At 44.8% G+C, this 15,975-nt stretch overlaps 1 protein-coding gene and 1 pseudogene across 7 annotated transcripts in view; both read left to right on the plus strand.

Annotated features, from left to right (window-relative positions):
- The window catches only part of CFAP92 (cilia and flagella associated protein 92 (putative)), an 80,662-nt gene that overhangs the window by 15,300 nt on the left and 49,387 nt on the right, over nucleotides 1-15,975 (plus strand). For all 7 annotated transcript variants that reach the window (XR_013527540.1, XM_035273831.3, XM_008982240.5 and 4 more), the window contains exons 5-8: nucleotides 6,331-6,471; nucleotides 8,312-8,399; nucleotides 9,475-9,596; nucleotides 13,781-13,927. Coding sequence is in view for 6 of the 7 variants with exons in the window: in XM_035273831.3 (XP_035129722.3) it covers nucleotides 6,331-6,471; nucleotides 8,312-8,399; nucleotides 9,475-9,596; nucleotides 13,781-13,927 (498 nt within the window). In the remaining variant the exon portion in view is untranslated. The remainder of the gene's footprint in view (nucleotides 1-6,330; nucleotides 6,472-8,311; nucleotides 8,400-9,474; nucleotides 9,597-13,780; nucleotides 13,928-15,975) is intronic.
- Nucleotides 15,225-15,890, plus strand: LOC144579589 (large ribosomal subunit protein eL33 pseudogene; annotated as a pseudogene).

The following is a 15,975-nucleotide window of genomic DNA, read 5'->3' on the forward strand; positions in this document are numbered from 1 at the left end:
CAATGATTCTCATGATGTGCAGTACTATTATTGTTGTCAGCGCCTTCCAGATGAGGGTAATCATACTCAGTTTTGTGTGGCTGGAAAGCCTTGCCTTTCTCTGATTTTCCAGCCTACATTCTCAAGGAGCCTTTCTGACCTTGGAGGCTTGGAACTTCTCATTTTTAATCTTTCATTTATATTCAGGGTTTTTTACTCTTGACACTATTGACATTTTGCGCCAGATAAATTCCTTGCTGTGGGGGCTGTTCTGTGGATCGCCGGGTGTTTTGCAGTGTCTCTGGCCTCTACTAGCTGCCAGTAGTAGCCTGCCAGTTGTGACAATCGGAGTTCTTCAGACATTGCCAGATGTCCCCTGGGGGTCAAAATCGCCCCTGACTGAGAAACACTGGTATGTACCTGCATTACAAGTTGTAAGCTTCCAGGGTGAGAAAATGGGACTCGAGGTAATTTTTCTCACCTGGACCAAAGGAAAGACCTATGTCCTCAAAGTGTGAGCTGTGGACCACCTGCATCAGATGCTTACCTGTAGATTCCAGGCCTGATTCAGAGCTGCTGAGCCAGACTTTCTGGTCAGTATCTGCCCTGCAGTGGGCTCTCATTGGGGTAGGGTGCTGAGGTGGGCGTATCAGGAAGGATTCCTGGAGGAAGGTCTGTATTAGCAAAGAGATGGGTAAAGGGAATTTGGTGGCCAGAAAAGAAGGAAGGAAGGGTGTTCTAGGGCCTCCAAGGAGAGTGCACAAGCCTCTTGTTCTGAGTATTTTTATTGATTAAGGTCTCACCTGTTGCCCAGGTTGGAGAGCAATGATGTGATCACAGCTCACTACAGTTTTCAACTCCTGGGCTCAAGTGACTCCTCCTGCCACAGCCTCCCGAGTAGGTGCCTGGGACCACAGGTGCCACTACACCTGGTTAATTTTTAGATTTTATCTTTTGTAGAGATTGGGTCTTACTATGTTGCCCAGGCTGGTCTCTAACTCCTGGTCTTAAGCAACCTACCTGCCTTGGACTTCTAAAGTACTGGGATCGCAAGTATGAGCCACTATGCCTAGCACTGTGAAACGCTGAAATGACAGCACCTGCTCCTTCTTGGACCCTGTCCCAAGCTTAGCATCTCTGCTTCTTATTTAAAGAAGTTTTTCTCATTAAAAAAGCAGTGCAAATTCACTTTATAAACAATTTAGAAATAGACAAGCAGAAAGAAGAAATTAAAACCTCATGATTCCTGTCCAGAGATAGCCATTGTTAACATTTTTTCTGTGAATGTAGTGTACATGTTGTCTTAAGTCCTGCCTTTTCTCCTTAAAAAGATTTCTTACAGAAACTCTTGTTTCTTGGAAGTGCAGAAACACTGTAAGAGTTCTGTCTCATGTTATGAAGGGGGTAGGATGCTTTCTGGATGCCTGGTGGTAGGTCACATGCCAGAACTTGGTAGATTTTAGCCTGCTGGTCTTGAAGGACACATCCCAACCCAACTCAGTATATTAGTCAGGGTTCTGTAGAGGGAAGGACTAATAGGATAGATATCTATATGAAAGGGAGTTTATTAAGGAGTATAGGCTCACATGATCACAAGATGAAGTCCCACAGTAGGCCATCTGCAAGCTCAGGAGCCAGGAAGCAAGTCTGAGTCCCAAAACGTCAAAAATAGGGAAGCCTACAGTGCAGCCTTCAGCCTGTGGCTGAAGGCCTGAGTGTCCTCTGGCAAGCCACTGGTATAGGTCCAAGAGTCCAAAAGCTGAAGAACTTGGAGTCTGATGTTTGAGGGCAGGAAACATCCAGCACTGGAGAAATAGGAAAGCCGGAAGAGTCAGGAAGTCAGCTCCTTCCATGTTCTTCTGCCTGCTTTCTTCTAGCTGAGTGCTGGCAGCTGATTAAATGGTGCCCACCCAGACTGAGGGTGGATCTGCCTCTCCTAAACCACTGACTCAAATATTAATCTCCTTTGGCAACACCCTCGCCATTATACCCAGGATCAATACTTTGCATTCCTTCAGTCCAATCAAGCTGACACTCAGCATTTCTCTTCCCTTCAATCTGCTCATCTGCTTGATTTCTAAGGCCTGGTTGAAGACCGCATTCTTCTCAAAGCCCCCAGTCATATTTAACTCCTCCTTTGCCCTGAATTCTCAACACCTCCACCCAGTTCCCAGGAGGTGTCCTCCACCTGTTCTTAGGAGAGCTCTCTGCCCAGCTGTCTTCTCCCTCCTGACCTCTGGCTTTCCCTGCACCCAGGTTTGTTCACCCTCCTCTCTCCTGCCACTGTAGCCTTGCCTTTCTCTGTCTTCCCTCCCGCCTTGGTGCTGCCTTGCTCTGCAGCTGTTCATGGCTGCCTCAGGGCCTTTAGGGAACCAAGTGTAGACTTTGAGTCTGGCCTTGAAGGCATTTTACAATCTGCTTCCAAGCCTCCTCCTTACTGCCACTGCCCCTTCACACTACAGCCAACCTCCTGGTCCCTGAAGACATGTGGATCTCCCTTGTGGTAAGACCTGCCTCCAGCCGGGTGGGCGTTCCTCCATGGCTCTCAGCCTCATCCCTTTCTCCAAAAATGTTATCTATCATTCAACTCTGAATCCAATTTCACCTCTTTTTTTTTTCTACTTCTTTCTTGTAGCATCTTTCATCTCCATTTGTTAATTCACTTCCTCCATTCATTCATTATCCTGCCCATTCTTGGTGGCTGCCATGTGCATGAGAGGCCTCTAGGGATAGAAATGAAGGGCATTGAGGAGCTGACACCCTAGCTGGGGACAGGGCACTCTGGGTGTAGTCCTGGCCTTGTTAAGGATAAGCTCTCTGACCACAGGAAAGTTACTTCAGTGTCATATCTTCACCTGTGAGGTGGGGAATGCTCCTGCCCTCCTTAAAGTGGAATGTGAGGAGCCAGTGAGGCAGTGCATGTCATGGGCTCAATGCTCGCATTTGGAGGATGCCGCTGGCTGAGGTCTGAGAACCTCAGCGCGTGTGCCTATCCCAGACGTGTACTTATTCTTTTGAGTTTCCTGGAATTTGGAGGCAGCATCTCCAGGAGAATAGGGACCTTATCTACTGCTTCATCTTCTTCAGAGGAAGGTGACTGTCACTACAGCTCTACCTTGGTTTATTGTGCTTTGCTTTATTGGGCTTCACAGAGATCATGTTTTTCCAGATTGGTGGCAACCCTGTGTCAAGCAAGTCTATTGGCGCCGTTTTTTCAACCTTGTCTGCTCACTTTGTGACTCTGTCACATTTCGGTAATTAATTCTTGTGGGTTTTTCAAACATTATATTTGCTTTAGTGATCTATGATCTGTGATCTTTGATGTCACTATTGCAAATGTTTGGAGGTGTCACAAACTGCACGCGTGTGAAACGGTGAACTTAACTGATAAATGCTGTGTGTGTTCTGACTCCAGAACACAGGGCTCTGGTGACCAGCCATTCTCCTGTCTCTCCCTGTCCTCAGGCCTCCCTATTCCCTGAGGCACAACAATACCGAAATTAGGCCAATTAATAACTCTACAATGACCTCCAAAGTGTTCAAGTGAACGGAAGCATCGCACATCTCTCCCTTTAAGTCAAAAGCTAAAATGATTAAGCTTAGTGAGGAAGCCACATCAAAAGCCTAGGTAGGCTGAAAGCTAGGCCTCTTGTGCCAGTTAGCCAAGTTGAGAATGCAAGGGAAAAGTTCTAGAAGGAAGTTAAACATGCTGCTCCAGTGAACCCAGCAATGATAAGAAAGTGTAACAGTCTTATAGCTGATACAGAGGAAGTTTTAATGGTCTGGCTAGAAATCTAACTAGCCACAGTATTGGCTGAAGCCTAATGCAGAGCAAGGCCTTAACTTTCTTCAGTTCTATGAAGGCTGAGAGAGGTGAGGACACTGCAAAAGAAAAGTCTGAAGCTAGCAGGGACTGGTTGATGAGGTTTAAGGAAAGAAGCCATCTCCAGAACAGAAAAGTGTAAGGTGAAGCAGCAAGTTATTTCGGAGATTTAGCTACGGTCACTGATGAAGGTGACGACACTAAGCCACAGATTTTCAGAGTAGATGAGACAGCCTTCTGTTGGAAGAAGCTGCCGTCTAGGACTTCCATAGCTAGAGAGGAGAAGTCAATGCCTGGCTTCAAAGGACAGGCTGACTCTCTTGTTAGGGGCAGTGTAGCTGATGACTTAAAGTAGAGACCAGTGCTCATTGACCATTCCCACAACCCTAGAGCCCTTAAGAATAGTGCTAAATCTACTCTGCCTGAGTTCTGTAGATGTAACAACAAAGCCTGAGTGACAGCACGTCTGTTTACAGCATGGTTTACTGAATATTTAAAGCCAACTATTGAGACCTGCTTAGAAAAAAGACTCCTTTCCAATATGACTGCTCATCAATAATGCACCTGGTCACCTAAGGGCTCTGATAGAGGTGTACAAAGGGATGACTTTTGTTTCAACATCCATGCTGCAGTCTGTGGATCAAGGAGTAATTTTGACTTTCAAGTCTTATTTAAAAAACACATTTCATAAGGCCATAGCTGCCATAGATAGTGATTCTTTTGATTGATATGTGCAAAGTACATTGAAAACCTTCTGGAAGGCCCAGGCACGGTGGTTCATGCCTGTAATCCTAGCACTTTGGGAGGCTGAGGCGAGTGGATCACCTGAGGCCAGGAGTTTGAGAACAGCCTGGACAACATGGCAAAACCCCGACTCTACTAAAAATACAAAAACTAGCCAGGTGTGGTGGCAGGCACCTGTAATCCCAGCTGCTGGGAGGCTGAGGAAAGAGAATTACTTGAACCCAGGGGCAGAAGTTGCAGTGAGCTGAGATCGTGCCGTTGCACTCCAATCTGGGTGACAGAGTGAGACTTCATCTCAAACAACAACAACAAAACCTTCTGGGAAGGATTCACCATTCTAGATGCTTTTAAAATATCTGTGACTCATGGGAGGAGGTAAAAATATCAACATTAATAAGAATTGGAAAAAGTTGATTCCAACCTTCATGGATGGTTCTGAGGGGTTCAAGACTTCAGTGGAGCAAGTCACGGCAGATGTGGTGGAAAGAGCAAGAGAGCTAGAATTAGAAGTGGAGCCTGAGGATGTGACTGAATTGCTGCAGTCTCATCAAATTTAAACAGGTGAGGCATTTCTTATGGATGAGGAAAGAAAGTGGTTTATTAAGATGAGATAGAATCTACTTCTGATGAAGAGGCTGTGAACATTGTTGAAATGACAACAGAGGATTTGGAATAGTACACAAATTTAGTTGATAAAGGAGAAGCAGAGTTTGAGAGAATTGACTCCAATTTTGAAAGCAGTTCTACTGCGGGCAAAATACTGTGAAACAACCTCACATGCTACAGGGAAACCTTTCATGAAAGGAAGAGTCGATCAATACAGCCAGCTTCATGGTGAGGTGAACCCAGCCCTCAGCACCCACCACCCTAATCACCGAGCAGCCGTCAACATCGAGGCAAGATCCCCACAACAAAAAGATCATTACCCGAAGGCTCAGATGTTTGTTAACATATTTTTTTTTTGTTGAGATAGGGTCTTGCTGTGTTCCCCAGGCAGCAGTGCAGTAGCGTGATCATGGCTCACTGCAGCTTCGACCTCCTATACTCAGGCAGCCCTCCCACCTCAGCCTCCCAAGCAGCTGGAATTACAGCTGCATGCCACCATGCCCAGCTATTTTTTCTTTTTTGTAGAAACAAGCTTTCACTATGTTGCCTAGGCTTGTCTTGGACTCCTGGCCTCAAGTGATCCTCTCACCTCAGCCTCCCACAGTACAGGGATTACAGGCAGAAGCCACTGTGCCCAGCCTGTAATGTCTTTTAGCAATAAAGTATTTTCTCTCTCTCTTTTCCCTCCTTCCTTCTCTCCCTCCTTCCCTTCCTTCCTTCCTTTCTTTCTTTTTCTCTCTTTTATTAAGAGACAGAGTCTCTCTCTGTTACCCAGGCTGGAATGCAGTGGTGCAGTCACAGCTCCCTGCAGCTTCAAACTCTTAGGCTCAAGCAGTCTCGCTGTTCAGCCTCTTAAAGTGCTGGGATGACAGGCATGAGCCACTGTACCTGGCCCAATAAAGCATTTTTTAAACTAAGATATGTACTTTGTTTTTTTTTAGATATAATGCTGTCACACACTTAATAGACTACAGTATGGTATAAACAATTTATGTGCACTGGGAAAACTGTGTGTGACTCACTCTATTGTGATACTTTCGTATAGTCTGGAACTGAAATGCCTGTAGTATTGGTCACTGCCAATCAAAAAGAAAGAAAAAAAGAAATGCCCATAGTAGATATTCAATAAGTATTTTGGATTGATTGACTCAATGATTCTTTCTTCTCCTGCATTCTAGAAGTGAGACATTTGGTTTTAAATCAGAGGAAATTATGTGAACAGGGCATTGAGAATGCCAACATTGTCAGAGAGGAGTGGAGCCAGGAACATCCGCAAGGAAAACAAGAAAAAGCAGAAAAACACCCAAAGTCTTTGCAAGGTGAGCAGAGAAGGGCTTTGTGGAGAAGCTGAGTGCCAGGCAGCACAGGGAAAGCCGTTGCATGGTGCGCTGGGGCGGTGCGTGTGCATGGGAGTCCTTCCTGTGTGTTGGCAGTGGAGGGGGGGTGCTCACCCTGCCGCACGGCTGCACTGCTCTGGCTGCATCCTTACTTTTTGTTGCTGATTCTTTTATTTTTAAATTTAATGTCTGTGTGTGTGTGTCCAAAAATTTTCTTTTTATTTTTTGAGACAGAGTTTTGCTCTTGTCTCCCAGGCTGCAGTGCAATGGCACGATCTGGGCTCACTGCAACCTCCACCTCCCAGGTGGAAGTGATTCTCCTGCCTCAGCCTCCCAAGTAGCTAGGATTACAGGCACCCACCACCACACCCAGCTGATTTTTGTATTTTTAGTACAGATGAGGTTTCACCTTGTCGACCAGGCTGGTCTCAAACTCCTGACCTCAGGTGATCCACCAGCCTCAGCCTCCCAAAGTGCTGAGGTTACAGGCCTGAGCTACTGTACCTGGCGTCAAAAGCTTTTCTGACTGTAGAAGTTATATATGTGGTTTTTAGAAAATTTAGTGAATAGATAAAAGTATAAAACAGAAAAAACATAATTTCATCACAAGGAACCATCTATGTAACATTGTAGTTACTATACTGTAGAGAATTTCTTTGTTTTTGTTGTAGGATTTTTTTTTGAGACAGAGTCTTGCTCTGTCACCCAGGCTGGAGTGCAGTGGTGCAATCTTGGCTCACTGCCTCCTTGGTTCAAGTGATTCTCCTGCCTCAGCCTCCTGAGTAGCTGGGACTACTGGGCTGAACCATCCATCATACCCGGCTGTTTTTTGTATTTTTAGTAGAGACAGAGTTTCACCCTCTTGGCCAGGTTGGTCTCAAACTCCTGACCAGGTGATCCACCCGCCTTGGCCTCCCAAAGTGCTGGGATTACAGGCATGAGCCACCTCCGCCAGCCTAGGATTTTTCTTTTTTCTTTTCTTTTTTTTTTTTTTTACACAGATTAGGTTATCCTGGATACATACTCCTGTATTTAGAGATTATTAAGATGTCATCACATGCACTTTCCCTTCTTGTTGTTGTTATTTATTTATTTATTATTTTCTATTAAGACAGGGTCTCACTCTGTCACTCAGGCTGCAGTGCTTACTATACTCAGGCTTGATCACAGCTTACTATAGCCTTGAACTCCTGGACTCAAGCAATCTTCCTGCCTCAGCCTCATGAGTAGCTGGGACCACAGGCATGTGTTACCAGGCTTAGCCAGTTTTTAGATATTTTATAGAGATGGAATCCTGCTATGCCTGGGCTGGTCTTGAACTCCTGGGCTCAAGTGATCTTCCTGCCTCAGCTTCCCACAGTGTTGGGATTACAGGTGTGAGCCACAGCAGCAGGCTGCACTTTCCTATTTCCTTAAAAACTTTCCATGAACTTCATTTGTGGTGACTAAGTAGTATTTCATCTGCTGGTCAGACTGTGATCTAACCATTCCCTATGGTTGGGAACTTGGGAATCTTGGGACTACTTTCATTTTCTAATGTAAACAGTACTGAAATGGACAATTTAATATATAACAGACTTTCTTCTCTTTCTCTATTGGCTGTTATATAAGGAACTGGAGGTCTCCTCTTGACTCCATTTATCAAAATAATTGAAACTAGTCTGTATGTTTATTCATTCACTCACTTACAAACTTTTTTTACAGGGTGCTTACCATATCCCAGGCCTTCTGCCTAGACATTACAGAAATGGGTTAGGAGCCTTCATTTCTTAGTGAGCTAGCATGTAACAAAAAGCTTGGAAATATTTGCTACTATTTTCAGGTTTTCAACAAGCAGAGCCTGAAACTTCTTCCAAGAACAGTGAGGAATATGAGAAGTCCCTCAAAATGGATGATTCTTCCACGGTTCAGTAAGCATTGAATGATATTTTGGGCGGTGGGAGAGAAGCCCCTCTTGTACTAGCCCTACTATGAGTCATGGTAGGTTTTTTTTTAGTAAATCCAGTTAAATCGTAGCTCATGCAATCCAGCCTAAATTAAGGGAGCAGGGAAAGGGCAGCCTGTGTTTGAGTACATGTTGCACCTCAGGCTTTCTGCATGCATTATTTTATCTTATTTGATCCTCATAATGACAACTTTGTGAGGTGGTATGACTGTCTCCATTTTCTACACAAGGTAACTGAGTAATGAAGTGATTTACACAAAGTCATAAACCAGAATTCCTGGTTAAGCTAGGATTCCAATCCACACCTTCAGACTCCTGAGTCTCCAGCCATCCTGCATGAGGTCAGTTGCTCTTAGGGCCTCTGGTAGCCTGAGAAGGGTCTGGAGAAGGAGACTCCTTGGATGCTATGGGGTCCAGGGAGAGAATGGAAGCCCAGCTGATGGTTTGGGAAAATGGAATGAGAAGAACCAAGAGAACATGTCTTTAAACAATTTTGGGTTTTAAAAATTGCTTTTATATTGAATGCATAGATTAATTTGGGAAGAATTAACATTTTTACATTGTTAAGGTACCTCATCCATGATCATGATATATCCTTTCACTCAATGCAGACCCTGCCTTATGTCCTTTAATAGAGTTAATTTGTTCTACCTATAAATGTCATGGATAATTCCTATAAGTGAATTCTTAGATGTTTTATAGTTTGGGCTATTTTTATAAAAACATATTTCTCATTATATTTTTTGAGTTGGTTTAGTACCTTGAATGCAGACCAACTGTGCCAACATTACTGGGGATTTGGCAGAAATGCAGAATTTCAGGCCTGCTCCTGGTTTACTGACCCAGAGTCTGCATTTTATTTGACAAGATCCCTAGGTAACTCACAGGCACATTGAAAACTTAGAAGCACTGTGTTAGAGGACTGCACTATAAGATTTTTTAAAAATCTGCTTTCATTTAGTCTTTCAGTAAATAGATTCTCAGATCTGGCCCCTGATTTTTTTCACCTTCATTAATTTTTCTCTTTGTGAATTTTCTAGATGGAGTGTTTCAAGAACACCAACCATTTCTTTGGCAGGAGCAAGCATGATGGAGATCAAGGAATTAATTGAGAATGAATCATTTAGCAGCTTAAACATATTAGACAGACAAAGATCTCAAAGTAAGTTAGGATTTGGGAATTTTATAATACAACTAGACTTGGAAGAACTATGAAATGTTTTAAATTCAGGATACTTCAATGAGATTCTTGCATATTTGACCAAATGTTTCTTAAAAGTAAGAGTACTGTATACGTTTTCAACTTATGCATTCCATCCTTACTGTCCATCCATCCATCCATTCCCATTTATCTACTCATCTATCTGTCCATCCCATCTACCCATCCATCCACCTGTATTCATCCATCCATTCATCCATCCCTATCCATCCATCCCCATCCGTTCATCCACCCACCCATTCCATTCATTCAACCATCCATCCATCCATCTCCATCTATCCACCCATTTGTTCCATTTCTTCTCATGTCATTCATTCACCCTCATCATCCAACCCACTCCACCAATATTTTTGACCCGTGGTGGTGTGCATATGGAAGACATGAAAATCTCTAATAGCTAGTGGAGACTTTCAAATAAAGAATTAAATTCTATGTGATAGATGCTATGGTAGGGGTAGGTATATGGTATGTTGGGGAATAAAAGAGTAGTGTTTATGGAAAGACTCCTTGAAAAATAAAGTATTTACTCTTTTTCTTTTCTTTTTTTTTTTTTTTTTTTTTTTGAGAGGGAGTCTTGCTCTGTCACCCAGGCTGGAGCACAGTGGCATAATCTTAACTCACTGCAACCTCCACCTTCTGGGTTCAAGTGATTCTCCTGCCTCAGCCTCCTGAGTAGCTGGGATTACAGGCATCTGCCACCACACCCAGCTAATTTTTGTATTTTTCACCATGTTGGTCAGGCTGGTCTCAAACTCCTGACCGCAAGTGATCCACCTGCCTTGGCCTCCCAAAATGCTAGGATTACATGTGTGAGCCACCGCACCCGGACCAGTATTTACTTTTACAGTGGAATGAAGAACACAGTATCCCATGTCATGGGACCCACTCATGCAGAAGTATGTAATCTTATTCACGTACTGTCAAGAGAGCAGAACACTCAGACGCCACTAAACCGACTTCCTCATTCTCAGCCTAGATCCCCTCACCAGTTTCTCATTAAGAAATTGTATTTCCAGTGTGAGGTAGGAATATCTAGAGCCAGTGAGTGCACTGCTGCCTCCTGGGATGGGCCATTTCACATCCTCTTAGCTGTAATTGCTACAGATCATTTCCTCGTCTCTCAATCGGTTATCTGTTGTTTGTTGTTTCCTGACACTGGCCTGGTTCTAGTAGTGCAATAGTTGAAAGCTGCGGAGAGAAGTGACTGCTTGAGCCAGGCTCTCTGCTGGGTGCTGGAAACACAGTTGAAGAAAACTCATTCCCATTCTTCCTGTCCACAAAGACTGAGTCGCACTTTCACATGTGAAACGCCTCTCAACTTCAGACTTTGTTCTTTTCCAGATTAAAAGTGTCACTCTTTTTAAAAATGTGCTTTGACTAAAAATACAAAAAAAAAATTAGCTGGGCATGGTGGCGTGTGCCTGTAATCCCAGCTACTCAGGAGGCTGAGGCAGGAGAATTGCCTGAACCCAGGAGGCGGAGGTTGTGGTGAGCCGAGATCGCGCCATTGCACTCCAGCCTGGGAAACAAGAGCAAAACTCCGTCTCAAAAAAAAAAAAAAGTGCTTTAAACATTTAATGAGGTTTTAAAACCATTCTTTTTATTTTAAAATATAGGAAAGTTCATAGGAAAATGCAACAACTATATATTCACAATTTAGGTGTTAGCATTTTGCCGTGTGTTATGGGTGGACCGTCCTTCGCATGCACAGTCCCCCTGCCGGGGATCTGAGTTGTCTCCAATTTCTCACACTCCAGCACTGCCATGGTAAGCATCTGGGCACACATGTGAGTCCATGGCATTGGCCCAGTGGGACTCCTGGGACACAGATGGTGAACTCCGACCCCACTGCTGCTGGTTTACTCTCCAGGTGGCATCTCTTTACCCCGCTGCTCGCAGTCCTGAGGATTGCTGTTCTCTGCCATGCTCTGTACAGGCCGGGTTGAGTTCCTGACTCCTGATGAGGCTGAGCAGCATTGCATAGGCTTATTCGGTCACACTCATGTGATTTGCTGATTCATATCTTTGCTTATTTTTCTGTTCGTTTAAAAAAATTGTCTTATTGATCTGGCAGCTTTGTGTTTACATCTTCTAGATAATTTTGCATTGCCAGTTATATGCATGGTAACCCTCACAGACAGGGGTATGTAACTTATCCTTTGCCTTGATTTATGGTCTCTTGTTTTGTACACCAGTTATATAACTATTCCTCTCTAGTTTATACTTTCCGGAATGTTTAAGAAATCCTTCCTCAGCTGGGTATGGTGGTGTGTGCCTGCAGTCCAAGCTACTTGCAAGGCTGAAGGGATGATCACTTGAGCCCAGAGTTTATGGCCAGCCTTGGCAACATAGTGAAACACCATCTCTCTCTTCTTTATTTCCCCCCCCCCGCCACCAAGACTGAGTTTCGCTCTTGTCGCCCAGGCTAGAGTGCAGTGGCATGATCTTGGCTCACTGCTACCTCTGCCTCCCAGGTTCAAGTGATTCTCCTGCCTCGCCCTCCCAAGAAGCTGGAATTACAGGCGCCTGCCACCATGCCTGGCTAATTTTGTATTTTTAGTAGAGACAGAGTTTTACCATGTTGGCCAGGCTGGTCTCAAAATCCTGACCTCAGGTGATCCACCCACCTCAGCCTCCCAAAGTGCTGAGATTACAGATGTGAGCCATCATGCCCGGCCAAAACATCATCTCTTTAAAAAAAGAAAGAGTCCAGGTGCGGTGACTCACGCCTGTAATCCCAGCACTTTGGGAAGCAGAGACAGATGGATCACCTGAGGACTGGAGTTTGAGACTAGCCTGGCCAACATGGTGAAACCCTGTCTCTACTAAAACTATAAAAATTAGCCATGTGTGGTGGTGCGTGTCTGTGATCCCATCTACTCTGGAGGCTGAGGCAGGAGAATCGCTTGAACCCGGGAGGCGGAGGTTGCAGTGAACCTCGATCGTGCCACTGCACTCTATCCTGGGCAACAGAGTGAAGCTCTGTCTTTAAAAAAAAAAAAAAAGAAAGAAAGAAATCCTTCTTCATCCAGATGTCAGTATAGTCTCCTAGATACTCTTCTGATGATTTTAAAGTTTTTGTTTTATACTTTTAGTCTGGAATTCATTTTGTATATGTCATGAAATAATTCAGTAACTTCATTTGCTCCCATATGCATAGTCAATATAATTTACTCACTGATTTGAAATGCCTCTTCTGGCATCTGTTAGGTTCCCCTATGTGTTTGGGTGTGTTCCTGGGCTTTCTCGTCTGTCCCATTGGTCTTGATGACCATAGACTTATATGCATTTTCATCTCCTTTTCCTTCTGATCTAAGCTTGGCACTGAGCTGGGGTTTTATGCAGCGTTGCTAATTTCCTCTTCTTAGTGCCCAAGAAGGCGGGTGGTGTTGCCCTCATTTAACAGGTGAGGTTACTGAGGCTCAGACTGGGCTTTTGTTTGTTTAAGAATAGGATCTCTTTAAAAAGTCCATCCTCCACCCTGCACTGAGGTTAAGAGCTGAGTGGAGGAGAGTCTTGAGTAAGCCTTGTGGCATCACCGTCATGGCGACCTTAGTCCTCTTCTGCCCATGTTCTCAGGTAGCAGTGGGAGGGGATGAGAGGCCCTCGACCTATTCCTACATATACTGAAAATGGGCCTGCCATCTATACATATATATTTTTTTGAGATTGAGTCTCTCTTGGTGCCCAGGCTGGAGTGCAATGGTGCAATCTCGGCTTACCGCAACCTCCACCTCCCGGGTTCAAGTGATTCTCCTGCCCCAGCCTTCCAAGTAGCTGGGGTTATAGGCATGTGTCACCACATCTGGCCAATTTTTATATTTTTAGTAGAGACAGGTTTTCTCCATGTTGGTCAGGTTGGTCTTGAACTTTCAACCTTGGATGATCCACCTGCCTCAGCCTCCCAAAGCGCTGGGATTACAGGCATGAGCCACCGTGCCTGGCCCTGCCGTCTATATTTAGCTACCACTTCTGGTTGCTGGGAAAAGGTAGTGGCACAAAGAACAACCCCTGCCATCTAGGAGCTTCTAGAACCTTCCTGAATCTCTGTAGCATGTTCAGGTCCACATATGGCAACTCAGATACAGTATCCTCTTAATGCTTATCTCCTTTCTTTGATTTCACAGTTAAAGGGAAAAATTTAGAGGGAAGAAAGAAAATCCAGAAGAGACATAAGAAGCCCCCAGCAGAAGAGGAGGCAGACCCCATGCTGACAGGCCCCAGGAGGCAGAGCGCCTTCTCCATACAGCTGGCCCTCATGCCACTTTTTGCCGGTACCCACTCCTTGTTCCCAGTAGCTCCTGCTTGTCTTGTCACGCGTGGCCAGAATGGCCATAAGCGGATGCTTGCGATGACAGCCCTGCTGTGTGCCACCTCATTTCATCCTCACAGCCATCTCAGGAAACTCAGGGGAATTGGTGTGATAGTACAGGGAGAAACGGAGGCCCAGAGAGGGTAGCTACGTTGCCTGAGATCACACAGCTGGGAAGTGTGAAGCCTGGACTTGAACCCATCTCTCTCTGATTCAAAAATCCAAGGGAAGCCTATAAGAATATTAGATGTCATTATTGTGTTTGCTAAGAAGATGCTGCTTTTAATGAGTGCTTTCCTACGGATTATTATAAAAACATCTAGGAAAGGAAATGAGGAAAGGGAACCCTTTTTGACTGAGCCTCTCTGGGTGTAGGCACCTCCTGTATGACACATCGTTTACTTCTCAGACCAGACTGACTCCCGCAGCCAACCTGTGGTATGCTGGTGGCTGTGGTGGTTATCATTGTTACCATTTTTTTCAGTGAGGAAAAGAACTCAGAGAGGTTAAGTAACTTTTCTAAGGCCACACAGCTCAGTGGCCAAACAGGGATTTAATTCTTTTGGTTTATAAGATCTACCACAATTTATGAACTAGATTTTCTACATATTGGTAAATCATAACTATTTATCATATCAATTATGTTTTGATGATGGAAACCTCAGCATATATTTTGGTAAAATTATGTTGCTTTGTTCCAAAAAAGAGTAATATGGGGAGACCTCCCCCTCTTTTTCTTTTTAGAGAAAATAATTTCAGACTTTGTTCGTTTTTTGGCCATCACGTGTCTTCTGCGCCCTCTCCTGGCTGCTCTGCAGAAGCGCATGTTGGTCTTTTCTGAGCTGGAACCAGCGTTCATAGAGGGAGCAAAAACCACAGAGAGCTTCCAGTTCACTTCCACAGGTGTCAGTCATCATCCTCCTCACGCGCTCTTGGGTTGGTGTCAATTCATTTTTGAGAAAGTGCTATTAACTTTTTAGTTTGCACTTTTTTTTTTTTTTTTTTGAGATAGGGCCTTGCTCTGTCCCCCATGCTGGAGTGCAAGTGACACAGTCATAGCTCACCCCAGCCTCAAGACAGCCTCCTGCCTCTGCCACCAACATAGCCGAGACAACAGGTGCACACCACCACACTGGCTAACTTTTTTTGTATTTTCTGTAGAGACAAGGTCTTGCTATGTTGCCCAGGCCGGTCTCAAACTCCTGGGCACAAGTAATCCTCCTGCCACAGCCTCTCAAAATTCTAGAATTACAGGCGGTGGGGCCTCGTATTTCTCTTCCCGCCGTCTTGGCACTTGTGGAGGGTAGAGAAGTGCCTGCTGCTGAAATGTGGAGGCCTGCTGGGAACAGGACTTACAAAAGGAACTATGTCTGGAAGCCTGTGGCCCAAGGCTATTTTTGCTGGCCAGAAGTGGGGTCTCAGGAACCAAAGGGAGCACACAGCTCTTCTTAAAATTAAAGGTGTTTATGCCTGAGATGAAACAGAATTCTATTTGGGCAAGAGATTTGCTTATGTATACAAAGCAAAGAACAACACAGTGACTCCTGGTGGTAAAGCAAACAAAACCAGATGATCTGGGGAAAGGTAACTCGGGCTCATGGAAACAGCGGCATGGTTCGTGCCAAGTTCCGAAGCAACCTTCCTGCTAAGGCCATTGAACACAGAATCCGAGTGATGCTGTACCCCTCAAGGATTCATTTATTTATTTATTTTGAGACGGAGTTTCGCTTTTGTTACCCAGGCTGGAGTGCAATGGCGCGATCTCAGCTCACCGCAACCTCCGCCTCCTGGGTTCAGGCAATTCTCCTGCCTCAGCCTCCTGAGTAGCTGGGATTACAGGCATGCGCCACCATGCCCAGCTAATTTTTTGTATTTTTAGTAGAGACGCGGTTTCACCATGTTGACCAGGATGGTCTCAATCTCTTGACCTCGTGATCCACCCGCCTCGGCCTCCCAACGTGCTGGGATTACAGGCTTGAGCTACTGCGCCCGGCCCCCCCTCAAGGATTT

Source organism: Callithrix jacchus, chromosome 15 (genome assembly GCF_049354715.1).
Source record: "Callithrix jacchus isolate 240 chromosome 15, calJac240_pri, whole genome shotgun sequence".
In the NCBI taxonomy this organism is placed as follows: Eukaryota; Metazoa; Chordata; class Mammalia; order Primates; family Cebidae; genus Callithrix; species Callithrix jacchus.